The sequence below is a fragment of the Aulonocara sp. 'chitande type north' Nkhata Bay genome, linkage group LG6 (assembly GCF_057382095.1).
Source record: "Aulonocara sp. 'chitande type north' Nkhata Bay isolate Kocher_YH1m ecotype deep benthic linkage group LG6, A_spYH_male_GT1.1, whole genome shotgun sequence".
Classification (NCBI taxonomy): Eukaryota; Metazoa; Chordata; class Actinopteri; order Cichliformes; family Cichlidae; genus Aulonocara; species Aulonocara sp. 'chitande type north' Nkhata Bay.
Window position 1 is genome coordinate 3,228,908 of NC_141349.1, and position 13,301 is coordinate 3,242,208.

Here is a 13,301-nt window from a genome sequence, read left to right on the forward strand (position 1 = left end):
ATCCACAGAAAGGCAGCACGAAAGAAATCCACACTGTGGGTCAACCTTTAGAAACAAATTTGGCTTTTGAAAAAAGACTTTCCTCTTCCCTGAACATGAATTAACCAACTGAAACCTTACTTGTTTGACACATTGCTGGTTTACTGATGTTTCTGAGTTGGATTTATTAAAACCTGTTTCAGTAAAAGAGATTTTGGTCCTTACTATCATAAAACAATAAATGAAAAGAACATTACATATAGCATGTTTGTAATGTGGACACCTGTCAAAAGGATGCCTGTAAAAACCATCAGACGAGCAAAAACAGTTGCATCAAGTTATGGTCGTCTTTAATCCTGCTGCTGCAACATTTGAAGCTAAATTCTAAATTTGACAGTTTCTAGTTCTATATAGTTTATTTAGTTGAGTTGCAGATTTTTCTCTCCACCAAAATGAGCTTCCATAATTGCATTTTTTATAATAATGATAATAATAATGATAATAAAAATAATAAGCGAATACAACTGCTAGATTTTGTTTTACACAATACAGGAGTGTGTTTTTGCTCTTCTCTATCTTTCCTTAGGTCCATCATTGTCTACAGGTTTCATGGGAAGTATCAGAAGCAATAGAGGAGAGCAGGTGGAACACTCTAAAAAACGATTCATGGGTTTAGTAAGTAAAGATTAAAATCAATAGCTTTTTCTGCATAAAAAATTAAGTTTGTTGCATGTACACATTGTAATCAGTTGATAACTTAATTTAATGAGTTGGTCGAAATGAAAATAAAGAAAACAGTCTTAGCTCAGTAATATATCGATTTTGAACAGACATTTCTGTGTTAACTTAACATGAAAGTGTATTCAGTTAATACAACTTAAAAATCTCGTAAGCATCCTTTAAAAGCTGAGTACAAGGCTGACTTGCCCGGACATGTTGTGCTCTCAGACCACTGATCGAAAGAAACGGAGGCAAAGAGAGAAAGCAGAGAAGCGGCATTTTGTACGGAACATTATCAAACGTTAAAGCTTTGTGGTGAGTACAATTTTTTGCCTTGTTTTATTCACAGCAGCTAATAACTCTAACTTTAACTCTATCAAGACGCACTGCAAGAAATCTATTTTTACACAACACTAAACTCTTCCTCGGCGAGTGGTGGTGATAAGCTAGTAACATTACACTTCTGGCTAACTTGTGAAGTAATTCGACCGTAACATTAGTCTTTGTTAAGTTTTGTTTTACGGTGGCAGCCAAATGGTGTTAATTGACACTGAGCTTCTGTAGCCGTAGTTTTTAACTCTGCAAAGACAGGGTAATACACGTTTTTCTTCTTTCTACTTTGAAATCGTTGCAGCGTTGATGAAGGTTTGACCAGCAAAAGGCTGGGCCGTTTTACATTCATGACTAAACAAATGTAGGTTACTGAGTATACATTCGGTTTAACATCGATGCATTTTGATGTTTAAGTCCTAGAGTTATTTTTATGTGAGATTGAAGTTTGTTAATTGAGCCCTAGCTGAAGAACAGCCTGTGTCAAAGTTCAGTCAAAAAACGCGGGCGAGGAAGCGAACGCCATGTTGTAGAAACGCCACACGAAAGATCTTAAGTAACATTCATAAACTAGTTGTTTTAATGACATTACATTGAATGTGCATTAGCACATAAAATATAATATTGCTCTTTTGGGTGTTAACTGCAGATACATAAGCGCAGTTGTATCACTTAAGAAAAAATATCTTTGATTTGGAAACATAAAGCAACTTTTAGGAGAAACTCAACACTAAAAATAATATACATAGTTTTAACTTTTAATGTCATAAGGATTTCCTGTGAGATAATGATTAGACTAAAGACTATAGTTAAAAAAGCGTGAATATTGATTGCGTGTAATTTGCCCATTTCTTTGCAGTAGTTTACAAGCATTTTTCTTGTTTTTCATCTTGAATATTCAAAAACAATGAATTAAAATTTACTGTAATGCTGATGTAGCACAAGTTGTTTGTACTACAGCCTTCTGAATCACCCAAGTTAAAGTAATTTAAACTGTTTGTTTTTAAAATGAAGTGGATCTGTAAAATTTGCAAATTTGAAACACCAAGAAAGACATTCTCCATTCGCAGGCAGGAAGTTGTCAATCAAGCACCAAAAATCAATGACCTGAAAGAAAGATGGCCTGCTCTTTTTGATGCAGTTCAGGTAAATATTTTTCCATAAGATAATTTGCAGTATGTATTCTTTTAAAGTAAATTGTATACATTAACATGTTGTGCCTATTTGTGCCTTTTTTTTTATACAGATAAACCAAGAATTCAGAAGGATCACCACTGTTAACCTGGAAACAACATTCATGGCAAAGCTGGACCAGTACTCTCAGAAAATAATGTCCTTGCTGTCCTCAAGAGGAGGGGCTGCAAAAATGCACATTCGGCGCATCCAGAACATGCTGCTAGAGGTATGAATGAATGAAATGTAGTTTTTTTTTTTCCAATAGGTGATATTGAGTCTTAAAAGGTAGCTGTTTACAACTCAACTATGTCAAATTATTGTTTAGAGCTTGAGGCACAAATATCAATTAAAACTATAAATACTTAATAATAAAACAAATTATAGGTGATGTGGATCATGATTGGCAGAGTAATTTGCAAGATTTTGCAGTTTTTCTATTTGTTACCTGGATTTTTCAAGTTCATGAATTGATCATTTCAGAGAAATGGCTCTTTGAAATGATCAATTCATTATTTTGATTATCACTGGAAATCTATAATTGGTACAGTTCAGGCCATATAAAGTCAATCTTTTTTTTTTTTTTTTGATGTAATTATCAAAAACCCATCCTCCTCGAAGAGCAGTTCGACATTCTTTTTCTTATTCACAGGATGATTCTGTGGAGAGAAGGCGAGAGGTCGCTATCCGTGGCTTAGTGGTGTATCTCAGGGAAAAGGAGGAGGATCTCTTCAAAGAGCAGGTAAATCAGACATGACTATACTTTGTATTAGAGCTACGATCTAATCTATTATTAATTGATTTCTAAATTTTTACTCAGTTGTATATAGTATTTGTATTCTATTTTTATCTTATTGTATATTTATTTTATTCTACTGTATATAGTATTTTATTTTATTCTATTCTGTACAGTTGTGTACTGTATTTATTCTTATTGTATTCTAATTTTTGCCTCATAACTTTTGCACTGTCCACTCCTGCTGTGACAAAACAAATTTCCCACGTGTGGGACTAATAAAGGTTATCTTATCTTATCTTATCTTAATTAATCGGCAACTATTTTGATAATTGATTGATCGGTTTGAGTAATTATTTTAGAAAAAGAAGTCCAAATTCTCTGGTTTCAGCTTCATAAATGTGAATGGTTTCTGGTTTCTTTACTCCTCTATGACAGCAAACTGAATATGTTTGACATTTGAGGTCATCATATTGGGCTCTGAGAAACATTGACATTTTTCACCATTTTCTGACATTTTCTGGACCAAACAACTAATCAGATAATCGAGAAAATTGTTAGTTGCAGCCCTATTTTGTGTTACTCTCATGTATAAGTATGATTACTTAAAACATTTATATTGATTCTGACCTACCAGGATGGTGGCGGGGATATTACCAATGAAGTGATGAAGATTGTAACCAGAGGTGCCACAACGTCTGATCCAGCCAACGCAAGGATCATACTTGAAGGAACAGAAGTCCTAGCAGACCTGGATGTACCCAGAGCCTGTGCCTTGCTAATGGGGCTGATATATGCACTCAACCTCAGCTACCCAAAAGAACTGAAAAACACTTTTGAAGTGTTTCAAAAGATATTCCTCGAGCTGGATGATCTGAAAGCCAGTCCTAAGGTAATGTCACTAAAAAGTAAACTGTTGTACTAAAAAAATGTGAAGAGTGAGGCTATCCTCAAATTAAATGGGAAATGTTCCACTGTTGTTTGCAATGTGTTGTGTTACATACTGTACAGTAGGCAGTAGGTGTAAAGTTGAGCGTTGAGCATTAAGTACACCTAGTTCAAAATAATGCACTTTAAAAGGATAGCTCGGGTCTTTTGAAGTGAGGCTGTATGAGGTACATATGTATAGTGAGTGTATTACACACAGTAGATGGCAGTCAGTAAGCTCCACCTACGGAGAAGCAGACGGGGCCACCGGCATGCAAGATGAGCCTCCATCCTAATAAAACTGATGTCAGTTTAAATGTACATTATATCAAGAATATGTTTACTGCTTTATTTTGCTATCAGACAGCCTTTTCTGTGAGGAAAGAGAAGTTCTACTGCTTGTTGTTTCAATCGCTCTGGCCCACCAGCGTCCATGGACAAAAACAGCAATTTTACCTGACAGCACACAGGAGTTGCTGGTCTCCTGCTGCCTTGATCAGTAAGTGTAATTGTGTTATTTGGTGACTTTGGTGTTAGTTCGGGTTAGTTCAGATTTACCAAAGTCACACAAACAAACTGAGCCTATCGTGCGTGTCGGTGGCAGGAATGTGCTGACTGCTGTCTACTGTGTGTAATACACTCACAATGTACTTCATACTTAAAAAAACCTAAACTATCACTTTAACACAAACAAACTTGAATCAGAGCATGACTGTCAAAATGTTCAGTCTTTTTGAGACAGATTTACAGGGGTGTTTTATGTCATTTATTTTATGGAGGCAACAATTTTGTCTGCTATTGAAATGTCAATGAGTCTGGAATGGTGGACTGGTGTTCTAATAAACAGTTTGATCATAAAACTGGAATTTCAATGCGTAATTTATTGTATAATTGTAAGTTATAAGTTATTGTAAGTTATTAGTACTCAAAAAAATTAAGGTAACAATTTGCATGGATATTTCTGAGTAGAATAAAAGTAAAAAAATAAGTTTTAATAACTAAATGGAGTAATTTTTAAACAATTAAAATTAAGTTGGTTCAACTTAATTAAGCTTGTAGAGGACAAAGCAAATCATGTTGTTTGTACGTAAGGAATAGTTTGCCTAACTAAAGAACTCTTGTGGCATTTACGCTATAGTGGCTAAGCTGAAGTAACTTAAAAAGATCCATGCAAATTGTTACCTTAATTTTTTTACGTTAAGCCAGCAGATCTTTTTTTAGAGTGAAGAGAGGGAAGGCCAAAGCTGTGCATAGTGGCCTTCCCTGACCTGGACTGCTTTGTGAAAGTCAGAGGCTAACAAAAAAGACAGAATACAGTAAGAAAAGAGAAGGGATGGCAGACAGTAAGAGAAAAGAAGGGAAAGGGGAGGTGTGAAGAAGGAAAAAGCTAAAAGAGAAAAAACAAAAACGGCAGCGAACAAGGGAAAGAGACTTGACAAAGACAGTCCCTGGGGTTGTCTTCCTTCTTCTGTGTGCAATTATATGTGCATGTGTGTGTGTCTGTATGTGTGTGCATGTTTGTGTAATGAGCATAGTGGGCTCCTGAAGCACTCATGCTGAGTTGCAAAACCAAAAGAGACAATAGAATGGCTGCAAAGAGGGGAGAGGGAAGTCGTTATGGACCCAATAATACATATATATGCAGGCAAGTCACACACAAAACTCCAGTGAATCAGTGAGCCAAAACTGTCACAGTGAGAGAAGGTTCCACTGGGTGCCAAGTTGTGTCCCTGTCGATTAGAAAAATGCTGGTGGCATTTGAAACAAACATACACACACACACACACACACACTTTGAAAAAAAGAGTAGAACAGGCCTTGCAGTACAAGAGTGTATCTTCTTGTCACATCTGGCTTGTGGAACTGAACAACGAATGAACTGAGTACAACGTTATGACACAGTTTAAAAGCTACAGAACAAACAAACTTGCAAAGACAATACAAACACCATCACGTTTGACAGTACATAGTTAGTTCATCTCAAATCAACTCTTAGGCCATCTGGTTTTTATTAAAATTTTACAGTAGGAAGTTTGATGAGAAATCTCACCTTCATATGTCAAATACCTTTGAGGTTATATTTTCTGGAAAATTGGTCTGTCAACCCACTTTGAAGCCATCAAAACTTGATGAATATCACAAAAACTATTAAATATATTTTTAAAAATGCCTGAAATAACCAATGCCCTTTCTTACATGAATCATGGACTATTGGTAACCTACCTGCATCCTTTCACTCTCCTCTGTGATTTTGTTGTTATTCCAGTTACTTCCATGTTGTAATTTATACCTAATACTTATACCTAATTTAACCTAAGTTAACCTTGGAATATTTAGTACCAAATAATGTTTTTGCATAGACGACTTCCTATCATAGCACCAGGCAGTGAATTCTTGAGAGAAACCAATTTTTTCACAAAAGCTGGTAGAAACAGTTGAGATGCCCAGGTGTTTGATTTTATACACCTGTGGCCATGGAAGTGATTGGAACACCTGAATTAAGTGATTAGAATGGATGAGGGAATAACCTTGGCAATATAATGTAATTTTACATTCAGAGATATAAAGAAAACTAGTATAAATCAATTTATAAAACTCATAATAACTTATTTTGGAACAATCTTTACATGTTTATAGAACAATTGTTCTCTCCCTGATCTCCTCAGCATCTCTCTGCAGCCTCATGTCCTCAAATCATTTATATTTGCATTTTTAATAAGAATGCTATTTAAGCATTTACTTTATTGTTATCAAAATCATTATTATTCAATAATACTATAATTTTCAACTATATATTTAAGCTTTTAACAGACATTTATGCAATATAATGAAGGAATGCAGGATAAACACAAAGAATGTTAAATGCTTAAATTCAAAGAGAATTTGGATAATTTTCTTCAATCTTTTAACACAGGTTCTCTCCTCTGAAATACAACTTTAAAAAAACCCCTATATACTAATAGGTAAGTATACACTCTTCTCTTCTTGTTGTCCTTAGCGGGCGACCAGCGGCGGTGATCTGCCGCGCAACCAGTACGCTGCTGTACACTGTAAAACCTAATAAGTTCACAGAACTCAAAAATTGTTGTGTAACAGATTACACAACAATTTTTTAGTGATGTTTTTAAAAGTTTTAAGTTTAACTAAAATAAAAATTATAGTTGCAGTTGCCTTAAATTACCTCAATGTTAACTCATAAATGTTGATATTCCTCAACTTATAATTAGGGAGTAATAAACTCAAAATGTTCAATTTTTTCAACTTAATTAAGGTGGGAAATACACTCAAAATATTTTACATATTGCAACTCATACGATGTGGGAAATAAACTCAACTTTTTCATATTTTCTAACTTATAATATGGGAAATAACACTTAAAATCTTCAATATTTTTTAAAATACTGTGGGAAATACACTTACAAATAATTCTAAACTGTTTGCCCAGTAAATTATAATCAGCTAAAAGTGTTAGAAAACATGAAAGTAACAACACTAACAATTTAACAACTTTTTATTAAACACAATGTGCTTTTAAAAAGGCACAAACAACAGAGCTCACTCATAAAAAAGTGATTCATAAATAAAACAAGAGAAAAAGACTCCAAGGGTCTCCATCTCAATTCTAAAATTCAATAACATTTTCAGTATTAACAGCAATTGCAGCTATTAGAACATTGATGCATTTAACACTTACTGTACCTTGACAGCTGCAGCTCACTTTCTTTTTTAAAAATACATAAAAAAAACAGTACTGGTTTCCACTGCTGTACTTATAGGGAACAAACATCAAGGCAGTGCATTTACGTATTAGGCAACAGAACATTAAACATGAATAGTGAACTGAACAGTCATTCATCTTAAATGTGAGGTAGAAGAGGCAAATGATTAGGAAAAAAACAAACAAAAAAGCTTCCTCAATACTCAGCTTAACAAGTAGTCCATTCTGAGTGATTCACTCATTGAACAAATCATTCTTCAGCATCAGTAGACGCCCTTTCAGTGGTTTGTTGTCCTCAAGGCACATCACAACCTTCTGGATAAATGTGAATGTAAGCTCAAGTTTCTTTGGGTATTGTAGGTCTAATGCATAGATGTACCCAAAGAGCAGGAGAAATGACTCAGCCAGATTTGTGGGACCATTCACAAGTATTTCATCCTCAACGACAATGCAGATGCTTTCGGGACTGAAGAGGGCCGAATCAGTAGTGTCATCCGTGACAACTGTCAGCAGAGCCACAGGAGTGTCAGTGAGGTCTGGACCATCTGCTGACTGCAAAACAAAAATAATACAAGAATGAGTTCAGCCCCACAAGGACACAAATCATGCTATTGATTAGAGGTGTGAATCTTCATAAGTCGCACGTTTCTTTTAGGATTATAATGTCAACGATTTAATTTGATATTGCGATACATCATGATGCATTACAATAATCTTAATTTGGGTTTGGTTTCAAAACATGTGTGTAAATAAATGTTTTCAATAATAAATATATGCCAAGATATTCGTTTTTGTTATTTACCAAACATTTCTCTGACCACAACATGGCACCTCCAAAAAAATAGAACACTTGAATTTTAAAAAGGGAGATAGTTTTTATCTGCAGATTTTTTTTGTATAATAATCTTTCAACTATTTTCATGTTTTCTGGTTTATGCGTAACAATCTTCTTGCAATCTTATTCAACAATAGTTGATATATGGGAGAAAACAAGTCAGATGAGGACTGTGTTGAACATCCTTCCTGATATACACCCTGGTTCTCCTTGAGTTCTGAGCGATGTCATATAGTTGATGCTGAGACCAGTACACTTATATCAGAAGTCCTGAATAACGTGGAGGCATCTTCACGCAGGTACACAGGAAGTGCACGAAGGACGAGGGCCTGTCTTGTATTTACATCATGCTGTTCCTAGATGAACACACAATATCTATTAGAATAGTATTTACACAAATGCAGAGTAAAAACAAAGTGTTGGATAGCCATGTTCTGATTGTCATTGTTATAGATCAGGGGTGTCCAAACTTTTTGTGTAACGGGCTAAACCTGTCAATCTAGAAGGGTAACCCAAAAAAAATCTAAAAATTTTGAATAATTCAAGGCAAAATTCTCTAGTTTCTTTGTATTTATTTTTTATTTAAATTGGGACACAAATGATAAAACTCACCCACTGACAACTGGTGAAATGTTGACTCTCTGTAGCGCTCTTTGCAGTCTGATATCTGTAAACAATATGTGCACAAAGACGACTTATTAATGTTCAAAAACATTTTTTGCACAGCACACACACACAAGTAGTCAGCTGATCTCATCTGATGCAGATCTGCTCCTTGATCAAGTGACATTTGTCCGGATTTTTGGCACGAGTGACGTCGAATCAGCACCGCAGCTGGATGGCCCGATTTACATACCCAGCGCACCTGATACTCACCACAATAATTTACTAAGATTATATGCACTCCTGTTATTAAGTCCAGTTCAGTCTGTTAATGTTAACCGTTTCAAACTAATGTTGATAGGTGTGTTGCTAAGCTTAATAACTTAAATAACAAACTTGAAATTTACCCGTCCTATTTTCCCTTTTATTGTTTTTTCTCTGTGCTGTAAATCTTCTGTCTAAGAAGAAATCTGAGGCTGCTGTTCTGAAAATAAGCTACCAAAGCTTTTTCTGAATGAATCAATAAAGATCCATTTATGGAAAGCTGTGATGAAAGCAGTTTTGTCTTTAATTATATTCAACAATATAACATATTCGACCACTTTTAAGTGATTTTGTGATCTTTAATACACTTTAATACACTAAAGTTAAGGTTATTTACCTAATTTCTAGTAAGTAGCCCTCAGTGAAAAAAGTTTGGACACCCCAGCCTTACAGGTTAGGGAGTATTTGTGATCCGCACAGTCTGCATCAATGATTCTTTCTTAGCCTGGGAGCAGAACGCGGCTCTTTATTTTCATTTCATTTCAATTTACCTAGCAAAGATCGATAGGGTCTGGCTTAAAGGTGTCAAGGAGGCGCCTCAGTCTGGCTGGTTGAGCCTTGTTGAATTAGCGCGAACAATTTAGCTGAACTTCATTTGTAGCACCGAGTTCGACCAGTGTATAATGTTAGGCTGAATCAGGCGATGCATTTTTCCGCAAGCCTTGACTTGTAGAGCTCGCTTAGTGGAATACCCCTCTAAACTGTTAAAAGGATTTCGAGATTATCTCACAACCACACATTTGAGACTACGAAAAAATACAAACGTGTCTAATTACCATCATGATAACACACTCATGTTGTTTATTATTGTTCGCTTCATGCTAGCACACACACACAGCTCAACAGCGTAAACTACTGACTGTGTAACACGGACACTTATTGAAATAAGTATACTCACAATACGCACGTACATTACCGGCGAATACGACAACCGGTAGAAACGGACAGTGGAAAGTTTTAGTAGAAAGTTCAAATGCATGGAGCTAGAACTGCCACCGTCAACTTCCCGGGCAAGAATACAATGCATTATGGGAAATGTTGTCCCCCACGGAAAACCGCCAAAACGTTACATCATTCTAATTTGAAATAACATTACGTATTTGTCACATTAGAAAACTTCCCACATTACAATTACTTGGATTCGAATTCATTTATAACAAACATTCACTGTGCACAAAGTACGAATATATTTCCAGTAAAAAATAAAAAAGAATGTTTATCGAAATTAAATTTAAACAAAACAAAAACACGTTAGACTTACCAAATTTAGGGCAGTTGATGAAAAAAAATAAGGTGGTGGTCGTGGTAGGTTGAAGTTGGGGACTCTTAATCCACACGGGCTGGCCAAAACTTTCCCGTATCAAGGTAAATTCAAGATGGCTGACTCAGCTTTCCTGAGGGAGCGACAAGACTCCACCCACCAGAACGTCACTAATATATGCTTCTTAAACTTTTTGAGCGTTCCAAAAAAATTAGCTAAAAAATATTGAGCCCTATTCAATTAAAGCTGCATAAAAGCCAACAGAGCTCAATACTTTATAGTTTGCTCAACTACAAAACGACATTTGAGTGTTATGAGCTTATTAGTTATGAGCTAGAACAACTGTTAGGGATTACAGTGTAGGTGCCGCAGGTTCTCTTGCTTGACCAACGACTATCTTCCACGCTTTTCGATCTAAGGCGATGGTTCTTGCCTGCTTGAGGTCAAGTCGAAGGGCCTTCAAATCATCCTGGATTTGTTTCATCCATGTCTTCTTTGGTGCATTTCGATGCACCCTCCAATCGGTGGGGCGGGTCAACCAGAGTAGGCCATATATATAATATATATTAGTGCTGTCAAACAATTAAAATGTTTAATCAGATTCATGACAGGGGTACTGTGGATTTTGATTAATCACAATTAAATATCATTCATTTTTTATTCTATATTAATCACCTTTCATTTTGCATGAGCAAACAGACTCGAGAAAAAAGGGGAAAATATACGCACTTAACATGTTTGTTAAGCATCTTGAACATTCATGTTAACAAAAAACTCTGTAAACATTTATCCACTCTCTCTCTGTCACTCTTGGGGAGGTACTTCAAGTCCTTGAAACAAGGAACCAAATCTATGTAAAGCGCGTGTTCTCAACGATATTAATAGGTCTGCAGTTTGTTGCAATCCACTTGGCAATTGTGTCAGTCAATATGTCTGAGGTAGACTTACTGAGTCCCCGATGCTCCGTGAGTGGTTTGTCGCAAGCTAGGGTGATGCATTAGCCAAAGTTCTAGCAGCATGCCCGACTAACGTATGCTTCGCGTCAATGTAATATTTTAACCTTCGAAGTGCTTCGGTGAAAAGCAAATTCCTTCTTACACAATGTGCATAATACTTTATGTCGGTTGACTGTTCGATCTTGGTATTTTTTCAGGACTCAAATTTCCCATCGAGAGGGCAAATGTGCGTTTATCATTTTGCATATTCAATTCAATTCAATTTTATTTATATAGCGCCAAATCACAATAATAGTCACCTCAAGGCGCTTTATATTGTAAGGTAGACCCTACAATAATAGATACAGAGAAAAATCCAACAGTCAAATGATGCCCTATGAGCAAGCACTTCGGGGACAGTGGGAAAGAAAAACTCCCTTTTAACAGGAAGAAACCTCCGGCAGAACCAGGCTCAGGGAGGGGCGGGCCCATCTGCTGCCACCGGTTGGGGTGAGAGAAGGAAGACAGGATAAAAGACATGCTGTGGAAGAGAGACAGAGGTTAATAACAGATATGATTCAATGCAGAGAGGTCTATTAACACATAGTGAGTGAGAAAGGTGACTGGAAAGGAAAAACTCAATGCATCATGGGAATCCCCAGCATCCTGCTTCTATTGCAGCATAACTAAGGGAGGATTCAGGGTCACCTGGTCCAGCCCTAACTATACCCATATGGAAAAGAAATAGTAAAAACTTATATGTGATTACTCATGAAAGTGGCCACTTTCATGAGTAAATCATAAGGCTTACATGATTTACTCATGAAAGTGGCCACTTTCTCATTACTTTCATATATTGTTTTAGTAAGTATCCAAAACATACAAGTTTCATTATGTAATTTTTCAAGGGATCTTATATCTGTTTTCACTCTTATGTGCTTTTCATACAAGTTTCACACAAGACAGATACAAACTTTATAAGATTTATATATATCTTTTCCATATGGGTATGCTTTAGCAAAAAGGAAAGTTTTAAGCCTAATCTTAAAAGTAGAGATAGTGTCTGTCTCCCGAATCCAAACTGGAAGCTGGTTCCACAGAAGAGGGGCCTGAAAACTGAAGGCTCTCCCTCCCATTCTACTTTTAAATACTCTAGGAACAACAAGTAGGCCTGCAGTGCGAGAGCGAAGTGCTCTAATAGGGTGATATGGTACTACAAGGTCATTAAGATAAGATGGGGCCTGATTATTTAAGACCTTGTATGTGAGGAGCAGGATTTTGAATTCAATTCTGGATTTAACAGGGAGCCAATGAAGGGAAGCCAAAACAGGAGAAATATGCTCTCTCTTTCTAGTCCCTGTCAGGACTCTTGCTGCAGCATTTTGGATTAGCTGAAGGCTTTTCAGCGAGTTTTTTGGACATCCTGATAATAATGAATTACAGTCGTCCAGCCTGGAAGTAATAAATGCATGAACTAGTTCTTCAGCGTCACTCTGAGACAGGATATTTCTAACTTTAGAGATGTTGCGCAAATGGAGGAAAGCAGTCTTACATATTTGTTTAATATGTGCGTTGAAGGACATGTCCTGGTCAAAAATGACTCCAAGGTTCCTCACAGCATTACTGGAGGCCAAGGTAATGCCATCCAGAGTAAGAATCTGGTTAGATACCATGTTTCTAAGATTTTTAGGGCCGAGTACAATAACCTCAGTTTTATCTGAATTAAGAAGCAGAAAGTTAGCGGCCATCCAGGTCTTTAT

The 13,301-nt window shown here is 36.2% G+C and overlaps 1 protein-coding gene and 1 long non-coding RNA gene across 2 annotated transcripts; one reads left to right on the forward strand and one right to left on the reverse strand.

The window, feature by feature from the left end:
* The first annotated feature begins 1,558 nt into the window (after positions 1–1,558).
* On the forward strand, positions 1,559–4,731 carry LOC147327001 (uncharacterized). The gene is made up of 4 exons (XM_086297457.1): positions 1,559–2,175; positions 2,276–2,431; positions 2,855–2,944; positions 3,576–4,731. The coding sequence occupies exons 1-4, from the start codon at positions 2,038–2,040 to the stop codon at positions 3,861–3,863; spliced, it is 672 nt and encodes a 223-aa protein (XP_086153583.1). The 5' UTR covers positions 1,559–2,037; the 3' UTR covers positions 3,864–4,731.
* A 3,947-nt stretch (positions 4,732–8,678) lies between these two features.
* LOC147327002 (uncharacterized) lies at positions 8,679–10,384 on the reverse strand. The gene is made up of 3 exons (XR_015129784.1): positions 10,244–10,384; positions 9,031–9,085; positions 8,679–8,774 (listed from the first exon to the last, which is right to left on the reverse strand). It is a non-coding gene; the product is annotated as an uncharacterized LOC147327002 (long non-coding RNA).
* Positions 10,385–13,301: the final 2,917 nt, after the last annotated feature.

Bases quoted from the DNA above. Each gene is read 5' to 3' on its own strand.
- LOC147327001 (XM_086297457.1), top strand. From the start codon at position 2,038: ATGAAGTGGATCTGTAAAATTTGCAAATTTGAAACACCAAGAAAGACA. The intron at 2,432-2,854 runs GTATGAATGAAT...TCTTATTCACAG, and splicing joins TCCAGAACATGCTGCTAGAG to GATGATTCTGTGGAGAGAAG. The intron at 2,945-3,575 runs GTAAATCAGACA...CTGACCTACCAG, and splicing joins AGGATCTCTTCAAAGAGCAG to GATGGTGGCGGGGATATTAC.